Source organism: Somniosus microcephalus, chromosome 12, assembly GCF_052327205.1.
Source record: "Somniosus microcephalus isolate GS21.2 chromosome 12, FLI_Smic_1.0, whole genome shotgun sequence".
Taxonomy (NCBI): domain Eukaryota; kingdom Metazoa; phylum Chordata; class Chondrichthyes; order Squaliformes; family Somniosidae; genus Somniosus; species Somniosus microcephalus.
Window position 1 is genome coordinate 160,328,271 of NC_140998.1, and position 26,025 is coordinate 160,354,295.

Genomic DNA, 26,025 nt, shown 5'->3' on the forward strand with positions numbered 1-26,025 from the left:
ATCACTTCTAGATTGGTGGATTGTATTTTCTAACGTGTTGTCGTAGGGTCTACTTCCTCCACTGCAATATAGAACTGTGAGCTGAGCGACCAGCCGACCACTATAGCAACAAAGGTAGGAAGTTCTGAAGGGTATCCGTGGATGATTTGCTGACAATGGAACATAGGGACAGCGGTAGATCATTTAGCCTCTGTTTGCAATTAAATTAGATTATGGCTGATCTGTACTTCAGCCCCATTTACCTACCTTTGATCCATATCCCTGTTAAAGGTTGTTCAGTGGAGATGGATGAGGTATGAAACCCAGCAACATGTGAATGCTGAAATTTAGAGTGTTTTATAGTCGTCCCTCTGTCTACTTGCTTTTTTCCATGTGTATGTTTTATTTCTGTAAGATAGATTTTCTTTTATTGGAAACCTAATTTCTTTTAGTTCTACAGTTTATTAATTTCGCTCAAAAGTTTAACCAATAACTATCATCATTTATCTTTGGCTTCACCCATAGACCTTTGTCAGCTTTTAACATTCTTGGCCTCACTGTCTCCTTTGACCTCAGAAGGAACTCCCACATCGCCATTTCTAAAGCAGCGTCCAAGAAGCTCTGTTTTCTCTTTCGTGGCGCATATTTTTCTGCTCAACCCCTCTTAAAGCCCAAGTCTGCCCAAGACTTGAATACTGTTCCTCTATCTGGGAAGATTCTACTCACACTTCTTTCACCACCTAGACAGGTTACGTGGGGGAAAAAAAGCATGTATCTGAGGTTACAAAAGCAAAATACTGCGGATGCTGGAAATCTGAAATAAAAGCAGAAAATGCTGGAAATACTCAGCAGGTCAGGCAGCATCTGTCCGTTCTGACGAAAGCTCATCGACCTGAAACATTAACTCTGTTTCTCTCTCCACAGATGCTGCCTGACCTGCTGAGTATTTCCAGCATTTTCTGTTTTTATTATGTATCTGAGATTATTGCTCTCTCAAATTACTTTCTCCCTTTCCTCAATTGGGTTTCACTCTATCCTCTACAGTCGAGAATGCGAAGTGAACAACTTAAGAACATAAGATCCTCTACTTCAACTCCACCTTCCCCGCGCCCCTCCCCCCCCCCACTGTCCCCATATCCCTTGGTTTTCTTAGTATCCAAAAATCTATCGATCTCTGTCTTGAATATACTCAACGACTGAGCATCCACAGCTCTCTGGGGCAGAGAATTCCAAAGAGTCACAACCCTTTGAGTGAAGAAATTGCTCCTCCTCTCAGTCCTAAATGGCCGACCCATATTCTGAGACTGTGACCCCGGGTTCTAGACTCCCCAGCCAGGGAAACATCCTCCCAGCATCTACCCTGTCAAGCCCCTTAAGAATTTTATACGTTTCAATGAGATCACCTCTCGCTCCTAAACTCTAGGTTTCTGTCAATTCAGCCTTGAGCTGGATCCAGTTTACATTAATAACGTGAGCAACAGGGCGACTGTGGGATTGGAATGGTGCAGGTCTGAAACTGACGACGGGAGGGTGCTTGTGAATAGCTCAATTTAACACCAATAATTTCTCCTTCGCTCCCTGTGGGAGAGCACCTGGTCTCCCCTCGCTGCCTCTCCAGAATGTTGTGGAAACTCAGAAACATGCGAGATTACGGATGAAAATCTCGGGAGAGGGTTGGCAGCTGGTTAGTGCAAATTCAACCATTTTTGTTCTTTTTTTCTCCACCTTCCTCCAAAGAGAGCCACATTAGCATCATGGAATCATACAGCACAGAAGGAGGCTATTCGACCCATTGTGCTTCTGCCAGCTCCCTGAAAGAGCTAGCAATTAGTCCCGCTCCCCTGCTCTTTCCCAATGCACTGTAAATTTTTCCTTTTTAAGAATATATCCAAGCCCCTGTTGAAAGTTACTATTGAATCTGCTCCCACCACCCTTTTAGGTAGTGTATTCTAGGTCATAACAACTCGCTGCATTAAAAAATTCATCCTCATCGACCCCCCTGGCTTTTTGCTAATTATTTTAAATCTCTGGTTACTGACCCTCCTGCCAGCAGAAACAGTTTCTCCCTATCTACTCTATGAAAACCCCACATCATTTTGAACTCCTCTATAAAATCTCCCCATATCTCTGCTCATCACATCCATTCTATCCTCAAACAGAAGAGCTCCTACAATATGGGCTCAGTGGTTAAACACATGATCCTCTGACAGCAGGGTGTTTTCATCTTGCCACAAGCCAACGTATCCGTTGATACTATAACAAACCACTTTTCCAGAGATGCCGTAAGGTACGGTGCTTGGTTTAGGAGACCCAAAGGAAGCAAATTCTTTCTGCCTTTTATCCTGAAAGTGGTGACCCCTGCAGGCGTATGGTTCAACTGGCGCTGGCAGTTCTGACCGTTCTTCGTACATGAGCATAGATAGTGAGTGTGGCAGGCAGTTTGACCATGGGTGGCATCACAACTGAGCACAATCTTGTCCTCATCATACATTCCCACAAGTAGACTTCCCAGCAGGGTCACTGGATAGCAATCAGGAGTAGAAACCGTGGAGGCTTCCCCATCCCACTGAGCTCGGGAATACTGAGACCAATTGTAGTATCTTCATGATTCAAAATCACACTTCCTAGAACCTTCCCAGTTTGTACTGCATGTGATGCATTTACCCAATATCGGGTGCTGAACATTGCTAATTTATCTTTAAAGAGCAGAAAGCTTGATGCATCTGTCTATATTAGTACCATAATATCCTTTTCACCACATTTCTTGGTCACTAAACTGCAGGCTAGCACATAGAACAGTCCTCGCACCTTTACTGAGTATTATTGTAGTTAAGGAGATATTAGAAATTCTCCTGCTTTGCAAAGAAGCACTGTTTAGTTGTGATCCAAGTGTCACAGGACCAATGTAACAGCATTGACGCTGAAAAAGTCCGGCATCAAGTATTGGTTCTGTGATTCTAACTCTTGGTAACCTGAGCTTTTCACAAATGGAATGTGTTCTTGAACAAATGAACATGCTTAATAAGTGATTTCTCTTATGATAAAGCCTCTATAATGCTTTTCTCTGGGTCTCTGATATAGGCGAATGGCTGCTCTGGAGGCCAAACAGCAGGGACAAACTGCAGTCCACAAAGCAGGCTGTCAGGCACCAGGCGCTGGCACAGGCTCAAAGTACTGGGGTCTGTCCAAAGAGGACCGAGCCATTGCTGAACGCCTGGAGAAGCTGAAGGGAGAAACCAAACCAAGTGAGTACCACAATGTTTGTAATGGAGGTCAAGGGAAAATCTGAAAGTCTTGATAAACACGCAATATTTTGTAGAGCCTCTGATGGAGCTTGGTGCACCCTCATCTCTGGTTCAAAAGGTTGCAAGTTCCTCCCTCCACCATAGGACTTGAGCACACAATCTAGGCTGATGGTCGAGTGCAGTACTGAAGGTGTGCTGCATTTCCAGATGCTAAACCTGTCTTCCTGTTCTGTTGATTCAAGTGGATGCTAAATATCTTGTGCACTACTCGAAGAAGATAAGGACTTCTGCTGGTGTCTTGTCAACATTCCTCCCTCCATCAATACCAGATTAACTGGTTGTGTGGATAGAGGTTCAGACCAACGTTCCCTATAAGCCGTGCAGCTTTCTGCCGGTCCCACGCAGCCCGGGATGGGCTTTACCAGTGTTAAAGTTCGTGCATGCGCGAACCTGTGAATGGGCCGCTCAACCCCTTAAAGGGGCCGCGCACTCAAAAATAAAATTACGGGGAACATTGGTTCAGACACATCTCAATTCTTGAAGTCTGTATTTTTAATATTTATTTGTGAGGTGTGACTAGTTACTTTAAATTTGTATGGCAAGGGAGAGTTTCTCAGCCGTTTACGTAATTCTGCAAACTTAATTTCTCCCTGTTGGCGAGGATACACATTGCTGACTGGTATGCAAATGTCACTTCAAAGACAGATGAGTTAACCAGAATTATTTGACACGTAACACTGGGTCCTTTATCTTTGCTATTTGTGGGATTTTTTTGGGTACATAACGGCTACCATTTTTGCATACATAACAACAGTGATTGTACTTCAAAGTAATTCATTGTATATTGAGGGAGCAGATTAAGGTGTTCTATAACGCAAGCCTTTTTATTCTTTGTTTCAGAGTGTGTAATGTCGTTTTGGTGATTTTGGTTAGGGCAGTTAGAGACAGATGCTGCAGCAGAGACCTGTGACCCACGAGTGCTGCCCTCCCTGATTTCTGCTTGCAGTGTCTCCCCGGTCTCTATTGGGCCAATTGGAGGCTTGCATTTGCACCGCCTCCTATGGTAACTCTCGGGTGCTGTTGGAGGGAAGAAATGTGTGCCCTTTACATTGCACGTCAGTAATGGTAGTGCACGCTACAGATGATGAGAAACTATCAAGGTGAAACCCCACCACAAGGGGATAAGGAATCGATAGCCTGGGGGGAATAGAAACTACCTGAGTCTAAAATACAAATACCTTATAAACCATAAGGTTTTACTTGGAATATAATTGGGCTAACACAGTTTTAAAAAACACAGTTCACAAAGAACTTTCCTCAGTAGGCTGTTCGGAAGACGTGAAGAAATCTGGAATGTCAAATCATTTTTGAAACTGGTGGATCTCTCATAGCTTTGCTCATGGTGCTTCGGAGGATACGGTAGGAGCTTGTGACAGAGACATGAAGAGTTTTGATAAAGTAAATAAGGGGAAACTGTTTCCAGTGGCAGAAGGGTCGGTAACCAGTGGACACAGATTTAAGGTCATTGGCAAAAGAACCAGAGGCAAGATGAGGAAACATTTATTTTTCACGCAGCGAGTTATTATGATCTGGAATGCACTGCCTGAATGGAATGGGTGGTGGAAGCAGATTCAATAATAACTTTCAATAATAGTGTCAGCTGTGGCTCAGTGGGTAGCACTCTCGCCTCTGAGTCAGAAGGTTGTGGGTTCAAGTCCAGAGACTTGAGCACAAAAATCCAGGCTGACACTCCAGTGCAGTACTGAGGGAGTGCTGCACTGTCGGAGGTGCCATCTTTCGGATGAGATGTTAAACTGAGGCCCCGTCTGCTCTCTCTCGGGTGGACGTAAAATATCCCATGACACTATTTCGAAGAAGAGCAGGGGAGTTATCCCCGGTGTCCTGGCCAATATTTATCCCTCAATCAACATAACAAAAACTGATTATCTGGTCATTATCACATTGCTATTTGTGGGAGCTTGCTGTGCGCAAATTGGCTGCCGCGTTTCTTGCATTACAACAGTGACTACACTTCAGAAGTACTTCATTGACTGACTGTAAAGCGCTTTGGGATGTCCGGTGGTCGTGAAAGACGCTATATAAATGCAAGTCTTTTTCTTTCAAAGGGGAATTGTATAAATACTTAAAGGGAAACATTTTGCAAGGTTTTGGGGAAAGAACAGTGGAGTGGAACTAACTGAACAGCTCTTTCAAAGATATGATGGGCCGACTGGCCTTCTGTGCTGTAAGATTCTATGATTCTATAGTGATTGCATTTAATTAATTATCTAATGTTATCCTTGGTGAACAGTTTCTCTGCCTGTTTGGGTAAGTTTTCTGCTGCAGTCCTTACAGTGCAGTATAATCAACAAAAGAAAACCACCCAACATTCCCTTTCTGTCACACAAAGTTCTGTTTGGAAAAAGTGCTTTCCAAACAGAATTTTCTGTGTGGCAGTAAGGGTATTTTTGATTCTAGTAGATTTGTCATTTCAAAGCAAAACTGAACAATATTGTATTAGAAGCTGTAGAGAGAAACAAGATACTGTATAACCTGTCCTTTCACCTTGGGGAGCTGAACTCTAAATACACCCAAGGTTAATCGGATCTTGCCCCAGTTCATAAGAGCTGGCAGACAATGTTTTGGGGTGGGCTCTGATTAGATTCTCATGGGTGTCTGCTCACAGGAGATAATTGTCCCTAATTGAGTATTAATCTCGCAGATGGTTGGTGTGGGAAATGGCGGTGTCACACTGGTGCAGTAAAAAGCTCAGCTCTAATTTTGGGGTTAAGGCTGGGCGTGGAGTAGAGTAGAGCAGAGCAGGTGTTATACTGGTGCAGTAAAAAGCTCAGTTCTAATTTTGGGGCTAAGGCTGGGTGTGGAGTAGAGTAGAGCAGGCTTTGCTGTCTGTTGAACCCCTGCTTTCGTTTTAAATCAACAAAACCCCAATCAAAACATTTTGGGATTGGTGCAACATGAGTAAAGCACCAAAAATGCCCTCCTATGAACACCTACTGATGCAGCTTTCGCACACTTTGGGCTCCTGTTTTGCCTCACTGTCTGTTATTGTATCTGCTGTTCAGCTGAACACTGGATGCAATGATTAACCATATAATTGTGACAATCACTAAACATAACTATTGACTTGAGCTTGTAACTTCCTCATGGGTAAGGTAATCGAATTATTATACAGCTGGTGTGTACTGCTGGGTGGTGGAAAGCAGCAATGAAACACAGATTGTGGTGTTTAAAAAATGGCTGAAATAAATAAATACACACCCCAAACCAGAAATCCAGGCATAGAACTACATAGAAATTACCATGTTCCCATATCTCTTTATTCCCCATCTCTTTATCCCCCTTTCTTTCAACCACCTATCTAACCAACAGATCAGGTCAAAGCTCTGCAGTCCTGCCACGTCCAGCAACATTAAGCAACTAACGGGAGGAGGAGGCTCCATCAACATCCCGATCCTCAATAATGGCAGAGCCCAGCACGTTAGTGCAAAACATAAGACTGAAACGGCTGCAACCATCTTCAGCCAGAAGTGCCAAGTGGATGATCCGTCTCCGCCTTCTGCTGAGGTCCCCAATATTACAGATGCCAGTCTTCAGCCAATTTGATTCACTCGGCGTGATATCAAGAAACAGCTGAGTGCACTGGATACATCAAAAGGCTATGGGCTATGGGCCCTGACAACATCCCGGCTGTAGTGCTGAAAACATGTGCTCCAAAACTAGCCAAGCTGTTCCAGTACAGCTACAACACTGGCATCTAGTGTGGAAAATTGCCCAGGTATGTCCTGCCCACAAAAAGCAGACCCAATCTAAACCTGCCAATTACCATCCTATCAGCCTACTCTCAATCATCAACAAAGTGATGGAAGGAGTCATCAATAGTGCTATCAAGCAGCATTTACTCGCCAATCACCTGCTCATTTTAGTTACACCAGTACCACTCGGATCCAGGCTTCATGACAGCCTTGGTCCAAACATAGACAAAAGAGCTGAATTCCAGACGTGAGATGAGAGAGATCAAGGCAGCATTCGACCGAGTGTGGCGCCAAGGACACCTAGTAATACTGCAGTCAGTGGGGATCGGGAGGAAACTCTCCATTGGCTGGAGTTATACCTAACACAAAGAAAGATGGTTGTGGCGATTGGAAGCCAATCATCTCATCCCCAGGACATCGCTGCAGGAGTTCTTCAGGGCAGCGTCCTAGGCCCAAGTATCTTCAGCTGCGTCATCAATGATTTTCCCTCCATCATAAGGTCAGAAGTGGGGATGTTTGCTGATGATTGCAACAAGAGAGAGTTTATCCATCTCCCCTTTACATTCAATGGCATTACCATCACCGAATTCCCCACCATTAACATCCTAGGGGGTCACCATTGACCAGAAGTTCAACTGAACCAGCCACATAAATGCTGTGACTCCCCAAAGCTTCCCCCCCACCCCCACCCCCCCACCTAAAAGGCACTCTCCACTTGCCTGGATGGGTGAAACTGCAACAACACTCAAGCTCAACCACCATCCACTGTGTACTATCTACAGGATGTACTTCAGCAACTTGCAAGGGCTTCTTCAACAGCATCTTCCAAACCTGTGACCTCCACCACCTAAAAGGACAAGGTCAGCAGGTGCATGGGAACACCATCACGTCCAAGTTCCCGTCCAAGTCATACACCATCCCAACATGGAGATATATTGCCATTCCTTCATCGTTGCTCGGTCAAAATCCTCAAACTCCCTACCTAACAGCATTCTGGGAGTACCTTCACTACACAGACTGCAGCGGCTCACCACCACCTTCTCAAGGGCAACTAGGGATGGGCAGTAGATGCTGGCCTTACCAGGAATGCCCACATGCTGAGAATGAATTTAAAAATAACTTCTTAAATGTTGACCTGGTCACTGCTTCATTCACTAACTCCGGTAGCGCATTCCACAGCCTCACATCCCTTCACGTAAAAAGGTTTCTCCTGCTTGTTGGGTTCATATACTATATTGTCATATATCTCTGTTGCCCTTAAGTGGAGTATTTATAGGATATTGACATACCTCCTTTATCTTTAATACAGGTTCGAGGACTAGGAAACACTGAAAACGTCTGGTTAATACTTTTTATTAAATCAAATCAATCATATAATAAAACACAACTTCTGATTAATTTGATTTAATAAATATATTAATCATATAATAAAACACAACCCCTTACATGCAATGTGTTAAGTCTGGGGTTTAAGTAACTTCTGAGACGTCAGTTTGATATTACTTATAATTAAAGTCCATGCAAACTCAGTTAGACACAACATTAATAGACAGTTTAACAAGAGTCCATCAGACCTATTCTAGGACAAACAGCAATTAAGTCATTGACTACTGATTTACATGCTTGGGGGACACTTGGCTGGGTTCAGGTGCTATCTCCCATTCAAAAATATATTTTTATTCATTCACGCAATGTGGGCGTCGCTGGCAAGGCCAGCATTTATTGCCCATCCCTAATTGCCCTCGAAGGTGGGGGAGAGCCGCCACCTTGAACCGCTGCAGTCCGTGTGGTGGCACTGTGGGAGGGAGTTCCAGGATTTTGACCCAGCGACGATGCAGCGATATATTTCCAAGTCAGAATAGTGTGTGATGGTGTGTTCTCCTGAAGTGACAAAATAGCAAAAGCTGTGATTCATTCCTTATAGTAATTTCATTGTCCATATATGGTCACATTTGTGACTTTTACAATTCACGTGTGTCATCAAGTTTTTAACTTGTGATCCGTAGATCATTGAGATTATCTTTGTTGGACATCTTATGACCCTTAGGCTATCAAACGGATTTCTGAACACGCACACCATTATCTTCATTAATATCCTGTTCCATCGTTTAAAGTTATAATCCTTTTCCAATGTTATCTCAACAGGCTTTGCCTCTTATCTTTGCTCTTCCTGAACTATGACTTTACTCAGAGTGTCATTGTGATCAAAAGATACAATTTGTGAGCACACTGTTTAAACCATTCTGATCATCTTGTGTTGTTGAACCATAATTCCGTCCTTTGGTTGTTGTGTCTTTGTTCCGTATTAAAAACAATGTAAAAATATATATATATTCTTACTGTTCTCTGTCCTAAATCTCTTAGAATTAATCTTATATCTCTGGCCCCTCATTCTAAACTCCTCAACCACTGGAAACAGTTGGTGTCTATCTACCTACCCTGACCCATTTCTTCATAATTTTAAACACCTCTATCAAATCAGAGAGAACAAACAAACTTGCATTCATATAGCACCTTTCATGAAGTAGTTTTGAAGTGTAGTCACTTGCAATGTAGGCAAATCACCCTGACACCGCCTCTGTTCAAATGGAAATAGCCCCAGTGCCATCCTTGAGCTGGAACAGTTTGATGGTGCCGCTGCCTGGAAAAGTGTTCTCTTTTCCTGATGCTGATGAGTGCAAGATTCAGGAAAACCAACCTGGAGAAACAAAACTGGATATCCTCATGACATTGAAAACTTCCAGTTGGTCCAAGGTTTATATATCAGGACTGGCCCTCAGCTGGAATGTCAAAAGAAATTGCAGCCTTTGGATAGGGGATAGGTTAGGTCAGTCCCTGGTTGGCCATTTCCTCCATGTTGTTCAGTAATATTTTGTTGTTTGTGTGTTGCAGAATCAATAGCTTCTCAGCAAGAGATTGAGTTGCGACTAGCAGCACTGAAGAAGGACCCTCTGCGACCTGTATCCTCCACCGTGGAGATGGAGGACAGGTTAGCCCTGTTGAAGGGCCGGACCCCACCTTCACAGGCCCCCAAACCTGTAAGGACCCAGTATATCCTTCTACCATCCTGAAAGTACAGATTATTAACCGGCGTTGTTTTGAATCTGGTATGAAGGCTCAACAGAGCCTAAATTTTGCCAGCAAACAAATGAAAAACAGTTAAAAAATGAGCGAAGTACACTTCCCTTAACATTGTGTCCTTCCCACGGACCTCCACTGCTGCCTGTAACCTGGATCTCATGTCCTGCACACCGGAGCAGCAGGAAGTGCCATGCAAAATGGACACAGCCCTATATGGCTCCTAGCAGCCCTCCAGTGCCTCACTAAATGGGCAGGTTTAAATCTAGTGGTTGGCAAGTTATTGACTGGGGCCGAGCCTGATCCTGTCTGCTACCCTGGCTGAGATCAGCTTAGCTCAGCACAGACTGGTAATTAACCCGACAACCTTCTAGTGTTACCTGTGCTGCGTGGTCAGTGTTCTTAGGCACTGGGTCATATGAGGAGCTGTGAATGTGTTAATGTTTTTGCTTCAGTGTTGTAAAAATTAATACAGCAGGGTGAATTTCCCCAAACACGGCCCTTAGCCCATCAAAGAACCACAGAGTCCCATGTGACTTAGTTACCCAAAGCTGCTGCATTCTATTTGCTTACATGTATGTCTCCAATCCTGAGGAACATTATCAAGGGGAAATCCAACAACTGCCTTACTAATTTAGATAAAAGTTGTAGGTGAAAAGTTTGTCCTTTGTAAATACTGGGTGGGATGAGAGTTGAGCCCAAGGTCAGGTACCTGTCTGTATTGGGGCTTCTCGTTTGTACTGAGCCCTCCTAAACCTGGCTTCTTCTAAGTTTGACTTTGCTTCCTGTGTCCAAACTTTGAAAGAGATCCTTTGTTACACCACTTAGTATGAAGTTCAGCTGTTTATTTCTGTTGTCAAAGGTATGTTTTTTTTTGCACCGAAGCATTATACTCGTAGGTCAGGTATAGCTAGCGTTAAAAACAGAGGAAAGATCCCTCTGTTATGCACCAACAGTAACTGCAACCTAAGCAATCCCCTCCTGCTCCATTGTGATATTTAGCCATTTCCCACACCAGCCATCCTATGGCCTCTCTTAGATTGTCAAATTAAGGCCGAGTTAGGTGTAGTTTCACGTCGAGAGCTCGATTGAGAATGTCTGTTCATTTTCACGTAGACGCCTTACAGCCATAAGTCATAAGGAGGCTTTCATCCCAGCAGCCTGGACCTAGTTCCCAGAAGTGAAGGCGTAGCCCACTACATCCCAAGTTCAGTTGCTTAGTTATCTGCAAAGTCCTGTCACAAGTTGAACTGAACCCGGTTTCTCTGTATTAGAATTATCAGGCTCCCGACAACAGGACGCAAACCGAACAAGTCAATGACCTCTTCAAACAGATGTCGGAAGAAGCAGCCATCGACCAGAAATACAGCGCTGGCATTGAAGGTAAGGTGTATAAAAGATCTTTTATTCCACGCTGGCCTTGACCTTTATTTTGCTTCTTGCAGCACTATTATTGAATTCCAAAACTAGAGGACATAAATATAAAATAGTCACTAAGAAATCCAATAAGTAATTCAGGAGAAAATTCTTTACCCAGAGAGTGGTTAGAATGTGGAACTCGCTACCACATGGAGTAGTTGAGGCAAATAGCATAGATGCATTTAAGGGGAAGCTAGATATGCACACGAGGGAGAAAGGAATAGAAGGATATGCTGATAGGGTGAGGTGCTGTAGGGTGGGAAGAGGCTCATGTGGAGCATGGACCAATTGGGCCGAATAACCTGTTTCTGTGCTATAAATTCTATGTTATCTCTAACCTCTCTTTATAAAAAAAAAAAAAAAAAAAAAAAAAATCCTTTCCCCAAACTCTCTTTAATTATTTTTTATTTTAATTAATTTTTCCTTTTTTCGATCTCAAGATTATCTGGTTGAGAAGGTAACCAAGTCAGGTTGCCATGCTCTGCCTGGCATACTGGGAAGCGCGGGGAATGACCCGTTTTTTTCTCGTACGATGTAGGGAGATGCTGAGCCCACTTCTTCTGATGGAATGGCGAGGTTTGGGAACCCCACCCTTTTGGAGCGTAAACCTGTCTCCCACCACTTCATGCCATTGCCCATGGATTGATGCACCATCCCATCTTCTTCTCCCTTCTGCCATTATTTTTCATCACTTCGTGCCCCTATTCTGTTGAGCGGGCTAACTCTTGCCGGGGTGCAATTTCACCAGTACCAGCAGTCCACTGGTACCCAATTGGCCATTACTCATAGTGAGTACCAGCTGCTCTTCCCCCGCAAGAGGGAACATCGCAACTAGGGTCTTAAATCTAAACAAAGCAAACTACGTAGGTATGAGGGGCGAGTTGGCTACGGTAGATTTGTAAACTACATTAAAAGGTATGACGGTAGAGAAGCAATGGCTAGCATTTAAAGAATTAATACATAATTTACAATAAATATACATTCCATTAAGGCACAAAATCCCCACAGGAAAAGTGGTCCAACCGTGGCTAACAAGATAAGTTAAAGATAGTATTAGATCAAAGGAAGTGACTTATAATGTTGCCAAAAAGAGTAGCAAGCCTGAGGATTGGGAGGATTTTAGAATTCAACAAAGGAAGACCAAGAAATTGATAAAGAAAGGGAGAATAGAATATGAGAGTAAACTAGCGAGAGACATAAAAACAAACTGTAAAAGCTTCTATAGATATGTAAAAATGAAAAGATTAGCGAAAGTAAATGTGGGTCCCTTACAGGCTGAGACAGGAGAAATTATAATGGGGAATAAGGAAATGGCAGAGAAATTAAACAAATACTTTGTGTCTGTCTTATAGAGTCATCATAGATTCATAACGACACAGAAGGAGGCCATTCGGCTCATCAAGTCTGTGCCAGCTCTCTGTAGAGCAATCCAGTCAGCCCCATTCCCCCACTCTATACCTGCAGCCCTGCAAGTTTATTTCCCTCAAGTGCCTATCCAGTCTCCCCTTGAAAACATTGAGTGACTCCGCTTCCACCACTTCCGTCAGCAGCGAATTCCAGGTCCTTGCCACTCGCTGCATTAAAAAGTTTTTCCTCACATCCCCCCTGTATCTCTTGCCCAAAACCTTTAACCTGTGTCCCCTAGTCCTTGTACCATCAACTAGTGGGAACAGCCTTTCCCCGTCTAGCCTATCCAAACCCGTCATAATCTTTTACACCTCTATCAAATCACCCCTCGACCTCCTTTGCTCTAATGAAAACAAATCCAGCTTCTCCAACCTGTCCTTGTAGCTAAGATTCCCCATCCCCGGAACCATTCTGGTAAATTTCCTCTGCACCCTCTCAAGGGCCTTCACATCCTTCCTAAAGTGTGGTGACCAGAACTGGATGCAATACTCCAGTTGTGGCCTAACCAGCGATTTATAAAGGTTCAGCATAACTTCTCTACTTTTGTACTCAATACCTCTATTTATGAAGCCCAAGATCCCATATGCTTTGCTAACCACTCTCACAATATGTCCTGCCACCTTCAGGGACCTATGCACATTAACTCCCAGGTCCCTCTGTCCCTGCACACTCTTTAAAACTGTGCTATTAGGTATATATTGCCTCTCCCTGTTCCTTCTGCCAAAATGCATCACCTCACACTTCTCTGTATTAAATTCCATCTGCCACTTGTCTGCCTATTCTGCTAGCCTTTCTATGTCCTGTTGCAGTCGATTGGTATCATCCTCACTGTTTGGTGTCATCGGCAAATTTAGAAATTCTACTCTGTATTCCAATATCCAGGTAATTTATATATACCAAAAAAGCACTGGCCCTTGGGGAACACCACTGTCTACCATCCTCCAGTCTGAAAAACAGCCATTTACCACAACTCGCTGTTTTCAATCCTTAAACCAATTCCTTATCCAAGCTGCCACTGACCCACCTATTCCATGAGCCTCAATTTTGTTAACCAGCCTTCTATGCGGTACTTTGTGAAACGCCTTCCTAAAATCCATGCATTCATAAAAACATCCATTGCATTCCCTTCATCAATCCTCCCTGTTACTTCATCAAAAATATTAATTTTGATTAGTCAAACACGATCTTCCTTTTACAAATCTGTGTTGGCTCTCCTTAATTAGCTTAAACCTCTCCAAGTGCCCGTTAACTTTTTCCTTGATTATTGTTTCTAAACCTTTACCCACCACTGATGTTAAACTGACCGGCCTGTAGTTACTAGGATTGTCCTTACACCCTTCCTTGAACAATGGTGTCACATTTGCCACTTTCTAATCTTCAGGCACCACCCCCGCATCTAGGAAAGATTGGAAAATTATGGCAAGCCCTTCCGCCAACTCCTCCCCACCATTCCCTTAGCAACCTGGGATGCAGGCCATCTAGACCAGGTGACTTATCCACTCTAAGCATACCCAATCTTTCTAGTACATCCTGACCATCAATTTTCACCCCTTCCATTGCTTCTACCTTTTCCACTTCTACCGATATTTTGTCAGCATCCACCTCCTTAGTAAACACTGATACAGAGTACTCATTGAGTATTCTAGCCTTGCCCTGCGCCTCTAAGCATATATCTCCTTCTTTGTCCCTAATAGGCCCCACCCCACCTCTTACTACCCGCTTACTATTTACATGCCGGTAGAAGATTTTTGGGTTCCCTTCTTCAGAAGAAGACGCAAGAAACGTCCTGGAAATAGTGGAGAACCAAGGGTCTAGCGCGAATGAGGAACTGAAACAAATTATTATTAGTAAACAAAAAGTACTGGACAAATTAATGGGACTGAAAGCTGATAAATCCCCTGGACCTGATGGCCTACATCCTAGGGTTTTGAAAGAGGTGGCTGTAGAAATAGTGGATGCATTGGTTGTCATTTTCCAAAATTCCATAGATTCTAGAACGGTTCCCGCGGATTGAAAGATAGCAAATGTAACCCCACTATTCAAGAAAGGAGGGAGAGAGAAAACGGGGAACTACATTACTCGGTAAAATAATGGGACTCAAGGCGGATAAATCACCTGGACCTGATGGCTTACATCCTAGGGTCTTGAGGGAAGTGGCGGTAGGGATTGTGGATGCATTGGTAATAATTTTCCAAAACTCCCTGGACTCGGCAAAGGTCCCGGCAGACTGGAAAACTGCTAATGTAACACCCTTATTTAAAAAGGGCAGTAGACAGAAGGCTGGAAACTATAGACCGGTTAGCCTAACATCTGTGGTAGGTAAAATTTTGGAGTCCATTATTAAGGAGACAGTAACAGGACATTTGGATAATCATAATTTAATAGGACAAAGTCAGCATGGTTTTATGAAGGGGAAGTCATGTTTGACAAATTTGCTGGAGTTCTTTGAGGAAGTAACGTATAGGGTGGATAAAGGGGAACCAGTGGACGTAGTGTATTTAGACTTCCAAAAGGCATTTGACAAGGTGCCACACAAAAGATTATTGCTTAAGATAAAAAATCACGGGATTGGGGGTAATATTCTGGCATGGATAGAGGATTGGCTATCTGACAAGGCAGAGAGTTGGGATAAATGGTTCATTCTCAGACTGGCAATCAGTAACCAGTGGTGTTCCGCAGGGGTCAGTGCTGGGTCCCCAACTCTTTACAATCTATATTAACGATTTGGAGGAGGGGACCGAGTGTAACATATCAAAGTTTGCAGATGATACTAAGATGGGAGGGAAAGTAGTGAGTGAGGAGACATAAAAAACCTGCAAGGGGACATCGACAGGCTAAGTAAGTGGGCAGAGATTTGGCAGATGGAATACAATACTGGAAAGTGTGAGGTTATGCACTTTGGCAGGAAAAATCGTAGAGCAAGTTATTATCTTAATGGCAAGAAACTGGAAAGTACTGAAGTACAAAGGGATCTGGGGGTCCTGGTGCACGAAACTCAAAAGGTTAGTATGCAGGTGCAGCAAGTGATTAAGAAGGCCAATGGAATGTTGGCTTTCATTGCTAGGGGGATAGAATATAAAAATAGGGAAGTATTGCTTCAGTTGTACAAGGTATTGGTGAGGCCGCACCTGGAATACTGCGTACAGTTTTGGTGTCCATACCTAAGAAAGGACATACTTGCTCTCGAGTCAGTACAAAGAAGGTTCACTTGGTTAATCCCGGGGATGAGGGGATGGACATATGAGGAGAGGTTGAGTAGATTGGGACTCTACTCATTGGAGTTCAGAAGAATGAGAGGCGATCTTATTGAAACATATAGGCCTAGAAATTCGGTAGGCTTAGCGCCGCATTTGAGGCGCTAGAGGGCCTAGCGCCGGAGTTATGGCCAGTTGAGAAATTCCCTGGGGCCCTAAATCGGCGTTGCACCGGTAGCGCTGCGCCGGCACCGATGACGTCATCGGTGGTGCGCAGCGTCCCGGTTGCCGTGGTAACCCGGCCCCAAGCCGAAATTCAGTTGCGCCCGCCTCGCCCGTGGCAGGCGCAACTAAGACTCTGGCAACAGAGTCTTCCCCCAGTGTGCGCCGGCGCATAAAGGTGGAGCGGCGGCCGGCGGCCGCCTGCCCGCACCTCCCTTCCCGGACTCCTGCATTCCCCCCCCCGCGGCCCTGATCAGTGTCTGATGCGAGCCCGGCACTTCCCCGAGGTGCCGGGCTCAGATGTCGGGTCAATCCGCCGGACAGTTGTCGGCTGCAGGCAGCTCCTCCTTAACAGGAGGAGGAGGCCTGCAGTTCCCCCGCCTGCCGCACCGCATCGGGTGCCGCAGCGGGGGATTAGCGCCGGGAAACCCAAGTGCACGCCCGTTTTGAGGCGCTAAAGGAGGGTTTTAGCGCCCGCCGCCGTCTGGGCCCGGCGCACCCAAATTTTCATCGCGCGCTGCCACATTACCGCTGGCGCAAACTTTCTGGCGCTACAGCCCTGGCAAGACCAAAACCCAATTTCTAGGCCATAAGATTGTGAAGGGGTCGGATCGGGTGGATGCGGGGAGGATGTTCCCGATGATGGGTGAAACTAGAACTAGGGGGCATAGTCTTAGAATAAGGGGCTGCTCTTTCAAAACTGAGGTGAGGAGGAACTACTTCACTCAGAGGGTGGTAGGTCCATGGAATATGCTGCCCCAAAAAGCTGTAGAAGCTACATCATTACATAAATTTAAAACAGAAATAGACAGTTTCCTAGAAGTAAAGGGAATTAAGGGTTACGGGGAGCGGGCAGGAATTTGGACATGATTCTAGGTTCGGATCGGTCATGGCCCTGTGGGTAGCGGAGCGGGCCCAGGGGCCGTGTAGCCTGATCCTGCTCCTATTTCGTGTGTCTAATTCTGTTAGATTCAGGAGATGGTTCTGTGATAGTGGATTGGCGGTTAGGATCAGATCAGCCATGATCTTATTGAATGGCGGAGCAGGCTCGAGGGGCCAATTGGCCTACTCCTGCTCCTATTTCTTATGTTCTTATGTTCTTAGACCAGTTAGCCTGACATCAGTGGTAGCGAAAATGCTAGAATCTATTATTAAGGACGTGGTAACGGCACTTAGAAAATAATAATAGGATTGGGCAGAGTCAAAAGGGAAATCGTGTTTGACGAATCTGTTAAGAGTTTTTTGAGGTTGTAACTAGCAGAATAGATAAGCTGGAACCAGTGGATGTGGTGTATTTGGATTTTCAGAAGTCATTCGATAAGGTGTCAAACAAGAGGTTATTAAACAAAATTAGGGCTCATGGGATTGAGGGTAATATACTAGCATGGATTGAGGTACAGCAAACAATTAGGAAAGCAAATGGTATGTTGGCCTTCATTACAAGAGGATTTTAGTAAAAGAGTAAAGACGTCTTACTGCAATTATATAGGGCCCTGGTGAGACCACACCTGGAGTATTGTGTACAGTTTTGGTCTCCTTACCTAAGGAAGGATATACCTGCCATAGAGGGAGTGCAACGAAGGTTCACCAGACTGGTTCCTGGTTCCTAGGGGTTTGTCCTATGAGGAGAGATTGAGTAGAGTAGGCCGATATTCCCTAGAGATTAGAAGAATGAGAAGTGATCTCATTGAAACATACAAAATTCTTACAGGATTCCTCAACTTCTCTGCCTCCATTTTTGAGGATAGGCGATCGACAAACATCCACTATAAGCCCACTGACTCCCACAGCTACCTGAACTACACTTCCTCCCACCCAGTTTCTCCGTCTCCGCCGCATTTGTTCTGACGATGCCACCTTTCGTACTAGTACATATGTCTTCCTTTTTCCTCTACCATGGTTGACATGGCCCTCGACCGTGTATATTCCATTTCCCGCACTTCTGCTCTCACCCCTTCCCCTCCCTCCCAGAACTACGATAGGGTTCCCCTTGTCCTCACCTTTCACCCCACCAGCCTCCACATTCAATGGATCATCCTCCGCCATTTCCGCCACCTCCAGCGTGATCCCACCACCAAACACATCTTCCCCTCCCCTCCCCTTTCAGCATTCCAAAGGGACCGCTCCCTCTGTGACACCCTGGTCCACTACTATATCATTCTCAACACCCCTTTCCCTTCCCACGGCACCTTCCCGTGCAATCGCAGGAGATGCAACACCTGCCCTTTTACCTTCTCCCGTCCCATTGTCCAGGGCCCCAAACACTCCTTCCAGGTGAAACGGCGATTTACTTGTACTTCTTGCAATTTAGTATACTGTAGTCGCTGCTCACGATGTGGTCTCCTCTACACTGGGGAGACAAAACGCAGATTGGGTGACCGCTTTGCTGAACACCACCGTTCAGTCCGTGAGCGTGGCCCCGAGCTTCCGGTCGCCTGTCTCCTTAATTCTCTGCTCAACTCCCACTCTGACCTCTCCGTCCTTGGCCTCTTACACTGTTTCAATGAAGCTCAATGTAAACTTGAGGAACAGCACCTCATGTTTCAATTAGGCACGTTACAGCCTTCTGGACTGGACATCGAGTTCAACAGTTTCAGACCATAACCGCGGCCCCTATTATTTTTTTTTCTCTTTTTTTCTCACATGGCAGCTGTTGATGATTTTGCCATTGCCTTTTACACCTCATCTAGAGTCATCTTTTGTTTCTTAACTCATCTGATTACCATCTCCTTTTGACTTGCACCATCAACCCTTTTGTCCTTTTTAATCTCTCCTGCCTTCCAGCCTATCACAAACTTTCCCTTTGTTCTTTCCTCCTCTCCTCCCTTTCCCTGCCCCTACACTTGCTTAACAATCTGTTACATCTCTAACTTTTTCCAGTTCTGACAAAGGGTCATCGACCTGAAACATTAACTCTGTTTCTCTCTCCATGATGCTGCCTGACCTGCTGAGCGTTTCCAGCATTTTCTATTGTTATTTCAGATTTCCAGCATCTGCACTATTTTGCTATTGTAAAATTCTTACAGGGCTTGACAGGGTAGATGCAGGGAGGATGTTTCCCCTGGCTGGGGAGTCTAGAACCAGGGGTCACAGTCTCAGAATAAGGGATCGGTCATTTAGGACTGAGATGAGGAGAAATGTCTTCACTCAGAGTGTGGAGATGCCGGAGTTGGACTGGGGTGGACAAATGTAAGAAGTGTCACAACACCAGGTTATAGTCCAACAGCTTTATTTGAAATCACAAGCTTTCGGAGCGCTGCTCCTTCGTCAGGTGAAGTGGAGAAATGCATAAAGACACAGCTTATATAGTCAGAGAATCATGTCAGATGTTTACAGGTAACCTTTCCAACTGCCATTTATCACACCTCGGCAGAGAGATAATCACAGCAGTCAAAGGTGTGAATGGTGTCCAAACAGGTCAGTCAGGGAAACATTACATCAAAGAACAATGAGGTGGGGTCACAAGGGGTCAAATATTGCAGATGCTGGGGTCTGTATGAAAAACAAAAAAACAGACAAAAAATATTTTTTTTGGCTGGAAATCACAGCAGGTCCGGCCGCATCTGTGTAGAGAGAACAAGCCAATGTCGACTCGAGTCTGGATGACCCTGCATCAGGTGGGGTTACATGTAGCGTGACATGAACCCAAGATCTCGGTTGAGGCTGTCCTCATGGGTGCGGAACTTGGCTATCAGTTTCTGCTCGACGATTTTGCGTTGTCGTGTGTCTCGAAGGCCACCTTGGAGAATGCTTACCCGAAGATCGGAGGCTGAATGTCCTTGAATGTCCTTCAGCCTCCGGCTGGGAGGAGGGGGGAGGGGGGGGGGAGAGAGGAGGTGGGCAGCTGGGAGGAGGGGGAGGAGGTGGGGGGCTGGGAGGAGGTGGGGGCTGGGAGGAGGGGAGGGGTGGGAGTAGGTGAGGGAGGGAGGGGGGGAAGAGATGAGGAGTGGGAGGGAGGGAAAGAGGTGGGGGTGGGAGGGGGGGAAGAGGTGGGGAGGGTGGGGGGGGTTGGAGGGAAGGAGCGGGTGGGAGGGGGAAAGGGGTGGGGAGGGGTGAAGGGGTGGGAGGTAGGAAGGGGTGGGGGATAGGGAGGGGGGAAGGGGTGAGGGATAGGGTGGGGTTGGGGAAGGGGTGGTAGGGGGGAGGGATGGGGTGGCGGGTGGGAGGGGGTGGAGGAGTGGGGGCTGGAGGGGGGGAAGAGGTGGGAGGGGGGTAGAGGTGTGAGGTGGGGGGAGGGGGGAATGAGGTATGAAGACTGGGGGAGGTGGGTGTGGAGGCGAGGGGGCAGAGTGAATAGGGTGGGGGGAGAGGGGGGGAGGTGTGGGGGGAGAGGGGGGTAGGTGGGGGAGAGGGGGGAGGTGGGGCGAGAGAGGGGGTAGGTGGGGAGAGGAGGGAGGGGAGAGAGAGGAGGGAGGGGAGGGGGAGAGGGGGAGGTGGGAGAGAGAGGGGGAGGTGAGGAGGTGGGTGGAAGGGAGGAGAGAGGGAATTGCGGGGAGAGTGAAGTAGGGGATGGGGCGGGAGTGGGTGTGGGGGATAGAGGGGGGAAGGGTGGGGGGAAGAAGGGAGTGGGAAGGAGGGGTGGGGAGCAGGTGCACTACAACTGTGTTCCTGGCAGGGGAGGGAAAATCACCTTGAGTTTCCAATCCTGATCGCTATCCAATGATTTCTCCTGAAAAGGGCATGTGTCTGAGTGCTCGGTGAGGATAGTGGCTTCGGTTTTAATGCCTATTGCAGTTGAATAACCTCCAGAAACCCAAAGTAATCAAAAAGGCAAGAGCGAATGCGATGAATGTGTTTCTCTGTGTAAAGGGAGCCTCAATGACCTCCCTTATACAGCAGCGCACTGCAAACTGTGAGATGTTGCTTATATCTCCAACAGCAGCCTACAAGGAGCCAGGCGCAAAAAAGTTAAGAGCCACCGTCACTTTGACAGCCACAAGCAATGCTGTCCTTGCCCTGCTTTGAGACTGCAGTTGTGGCTGCAGCAGTTGGCAGATTTCACTCGTGACCTCTTTTGTGAAGCGAAGATGTCTCATGGTCCTCGCTGAGGTTGAGGTAAGAGAATTGCTCCCTGAAGACCCTTGGCGGATATGGTTTCCTGCTGAGTGCCATGTTCCCCCTGCTCCTTCTCCTCCCTTTTCTAGCAGCTTGTCCTGCTCTGGGTGGCCTCTCGTCATTCTCCCAGTCATGTTCAGTTCCCACAGGAAACTCTACCAGGCCACCCATGTCTGGAAGCAACTTCTTTCAGCACAATATTCTAAATGACAAAAAAGGACTTCAAGACCAGCCAGACCACTCCCTGTGGAGTAATCATACTTTAGGCAAGTATAGGAAAGCTCCAAAAACACGTACAACACCAGCAGCCAGAAGAAATGATCCAGCAACTAACCTGCAAGTATTTCATGATCCCTTTAAATGGCATTGGTGGGGTGTCCTTCATTCTGTTAAATGGCATGTTCAACTGTGCGAGGTTAAAACGTTGGCTGGAGATTGAAAATGGCACCGGTATTCTCAAATCAGCGTTGCACACTGATTCGCGTCACATCTCACTGCTTTGCATGTTGCCAGCGGCCGTTAGGTATGTGCACGCAAACCCCATCGGAAGTGTGTGCAGGAATCTTGGACCCCATTTTTGAGCCCTATGTGGTCGCGGTAGCCTAACAAGCAGGCACTACACAGCCCAGTTTAGCCCCTAACATCTCTAAGCAACACATAACAGAGGACGACATTTTGTGTGTTGGGTACAGATGGTGCAATGAATGACCTGAATAAAGGAATCGATCTGCGTAATTTCAAAAGTGACACCAACCATAACATCAAACGCTTTGAGGAGGAGAAGAGCAATCTGCTGGACCAGGCGACAGCTGAGCTGAAACAGGACAATTTACATCAGGAGAAAGTCTTAAAGATATCGAGGAGACTGGCCACACTGAAAGGAGAGGAGCCCAATGCTGGTGAGTGCAGACGGCTTTGGATAAGCCCAGTGCATGTTTCTAAAATTTTTTTTAATGTATTCTCGGGATGTGGGTGGTCCTGGCAAGGCCGCATTTGTCTCCCTGAGAGGCTGTTGGTAGGCTTTCTCCTGGGACTGATGCAATCCTTATGGTGATGGTGTTCCCACTGTGGTATTTGGTAGGTTGGGCAATCCAAAATGTTGACCCAGCGACAGTGAAGGAACAGTGAAATATGGATGGTGCAGGAACAAAAGTGTCCCCCCCCCATTTTTCCAACTTTCCATTGTGCCCAAGAGGCTATAAATTCATGTGTGAGCCTAGACAGTGAGTGTTGACAGATTATTCAATCATACAGTGTGCACTTTCCAGTGGGTCATCAGATAGAATTCGGGTGCTATTTTTCCCTCCCTTCGGCGCCCCTATCTTCCACTTCTGATTGAGCACAACTAATCCAGCAACAACCGGGAATGGGACCTTGGGCTTACTGCACTGCCCAAGCCACCAGAGGAGCTACAGTCTACATGGTTTTCCTTTTGTGTTGATTTTTTAAACAGAAGTACATTCACATGTCTATTTTATGAAGCAAATTGTACATTTAAGTGTACGTTCACATATATAATTTATGACAGCTTTGTATGTTGTGATTGCGTGGTGCTTGTTGGAGGAGTACAGCGATGCATCCAGGTATCTTGGCATGCCTGCTTGCACTGGGAACAGTGTGGATCAAGGGGTTAAGTTAGCTTGTTTGGTCATGGTTTCTGGAGACTAGTTAGGCCTGGGGATAAAGGGGGAAGGTCCTGCCTATTAGGGGTTGGGTCAGTGCCTTTCACAGTCAGTCAGTGGATTGCTGTGCTGGGGTGGACGGGACAGGCAGTTTTTGCTGAGTGAGGCTCCCAGAGTGCTTGATATTTCTCCAGCTCCAGATGGGAGCTGAACCATCACTCATTCTGATCGGCTTACGTTCCACATGTAGTTCGGCTATGTCTGTTATGGTAATGACCTACCCTTTGCCATAGAGTAGGGAGGATCAAGGGGATGGCGAAAGGATGCAACTTCTTCAGTTGGTCGTGAGAATGATGTGAGCCTGCTCATTGCTGGGGTCCTCGCTCTGCAGTAGACAGGCTCAACAAACATTGAACTAGGGCCTTTGAGTTGCAAGAAGGTCATGGGCCTAGTGGCTGCTGTTCAGAAGGCTGCATGCAGGGCTTAACCATACGACGGGCGATTTTGTTAATAGGGGCACATTGGAGGCGGGACAGCTGCTTGGCGGGTCGATATCCCGCCTCCATCGATTTGTGGCCAGCCCACGCTATTTACCCTTGATTGACCTTGTTAAGCCCGCCCAGCGGGCTTAGCAGGCCAATTAAGGGAAAGCCAGTTGCAGAGAATGTTGACGAAAGATTTTTGACAGATGAATTGTCATCGTTTGACTGCTCTGTGAAGCTGTCAGTGACATTCTCTGTAGTTTGATGAGGTCTTGCATTCAAGACCTCATCAAACTTCTTTCTTTTACAGAAATGAGATGGTTGTTGCATCTGAGAATGCAACGGCCATCTGTCATCTGCAACGCGGAGGTCCAAGACTCTCCGCATAGAAACCGACTGAAGCCTGCGGGAAGAAACAAAGGTAAGTACACTCTTCTAAACACTTTGCACTTACCTCAGATACTCACCTCTACACTCTTGCACCCATCACTTACCTTCACAGCACACTTTTGCACCTCCCCGACCCCCGCAGACCCAGTACTCGCCTCGCTGACCTGGCGGGTTTTGGAGGCTTCAGGAAGCCCGCACTTGTGAGGGCAAAAAGGGAACAATCCTATTTTCTACCTGTTAATAGGCTTTAATCCCTTCCCACCTCCAAGGAGACGGGACCCGGCGCGGGGCGGCAACCCGCCTCCTGGGAAGATGGCATGGGGGCAGGTTGGGCACCCGCCCTTAAATTCTGCCATTTTCCTGGCAGTCCCGCCTCCATACCCACTTCCACAGGGCTGGCAAATCGCCCCCTATGTGTTGGAGGATGTCCTTCTGGCCATAGTGTCTCCAGCAGTCCACATAGAAGGGTTGAAATTATTAAAAGGGAGCTTGTGTGTGTGATGTATGATCTTGGGCTGGCCTTCATTCATTTTTCTGCAGCTACTCATATTCGGACCCACATCCGCTGTCTGCACAACTGGCCTCAGCTCCCATGTCTTCTCCCTGCACTGAGGGCCCCCACAAGGAAGCTCTCTATCCTCTCCTCTTTGCCTTGGGTTTAGAACTTATGGCGTCAGAGTGAGCTCAAGCATCCACAGAATATAGACAGGAGAGACTGATGCTGCATGTTGACAACATCCTACTCTATATATAGCCTCCATAGCCATCTCACTCCCCAGCATCAAAGAGTTTGGGTGACTCCCCAGTTACAAACTGAACTGCTGTAAAACATGGGGCATGTCTCTTCCTGCAGGATGTCTACATCTAAATACAGGATCCATGGCCATTGTATGATCAGAGTCTGGCTTCAGATACCATGGTGTATGTGTCATGACAAAACCTGCCACCCTGTACAAAAGGAGCTTTTCCTGCCGCCTTCTCATCTTCAACCAGTATACACCAACGCGACTAGATGGAATAATATGCCCATATCACAACTGGATAGGGTGAATGCAATAAAGGGGAATATTCTCCTCTGCCTCCACTATTTCACATGCTGCCTGTCAAGGTACCATAGGAACAGGCATAGGCCATTCAGCCCCTTGAGCCTGTTCTGCCATTCAATGAGATCATGGCTGGTCTGCAATCTAACTCCATATACCCGCCTTTGGCCCATATCTCTTAATACCTTTGGTTAACAAGAAGCTATCAATCTCCAATTTAAAATTAACAATTGATCTAGCATCAATTGTCGTTTGCAGAAGAGAGTTCCAAACTTCTACCACTCTTTTTGTGTGTAGAAGTGTTTCCTAATTTCACTCCTGAAAGATCTGGTTCTAATTTTTAGACCTAGTCCGAGAATCTCCAACCAGCAGAAATAGTTTCTCTCTCTACCCTATCTGTTCCCCTTTAATATCCTGTAAACTTCGATCAGTTCACCCCTTAACCTTCTAAATTCGAGGGAATACAACCCTAATTTGTGTAATCTCTCCTCATAACTTAACCCTTGAAGTCTGGGTCATTCTGGTAAACCTACGCTGCACTCCCTCCAAGGCCAATATATCCTTACTACAGTGTGGTGCCCAGAACTGCTCACAGTACTCCAGGTGTGGTCTAACCAGGGTTTTGTACAGCTGCAGCATAACTTCTACCCCCTTGTATTCTGGTCCTCTAGATATAAAGGCCAGCATTCCATTAGCCTATTTGATTATTTTCTGTACCTGTTCATGACATTTTAATGATCTATGTACCTGGACCCCCAAGTCTCTTTGGTCCTCCACTGTTTTTAGCTTTTCACCATTTAGAAAGTACCCTGTTCTATCCTTTCTAGGTCCAAAGTGAATGATCTCACATTTGCTTACATTGAAATCCATTTGCCACAGTTTTGCCCATTCACTTAATCTTTCAATATCCCTTTGTACTTTTATGCTTTCATCTACACTGCCTACAATGCCATCTATCTTTGTGTCATTGGCAAATTTGGATATATGGCTTTCTATGCCATCATCTAAGTCGTTATTAAATATTGTGAATAGTTGAGGCCCCAACACAGACCACTGTGGGACACCACTCGTTACCTCCTGCCAATTTGAGTACATACCCATTATCCATACTCTCTG

General features: G+C 46.0%; 1 protein-coding gene across 4 annotated transcripts in view; it reads left to right on the forward strand.

Annotated features, from left to right (window-relative positions):
• The window catches only part of zfyve19 (zinc finger, FYVE domain containing 19), a 78,757-nt gene that overhangs the window by 25,904 nt on the left and 26,828 nt on the right, over nucleotides 1–26,025 (forward strand). For all 4 annotated transcript variants that reach the window (XM_086003721.1, XM_086003720.1, XM_086003719.1 and 1 more), the window contains exons 4-7: nucleotides 3,061–3,224; nucleotides 9,890–10,035; nucleotides 11,350–11,458; nucleotides 22,065–22,271. In XM_086003721.1, the coding sequence (XP_085859847.1) occupies nucleotides 3,061–3,224; nucleotides 9,890–10,035; nucleotides 11,350–11,458; nucleotides 22,065–22,271 (626 nt within the window). The remainder of the gene's footprint in view (nucleotides 1–3,060; nucleotides 3,225–9,889; nucleotides 10,036–11,349; nucleotides 11,459–22,064; nucleotides 22,272–26,025) is intronic.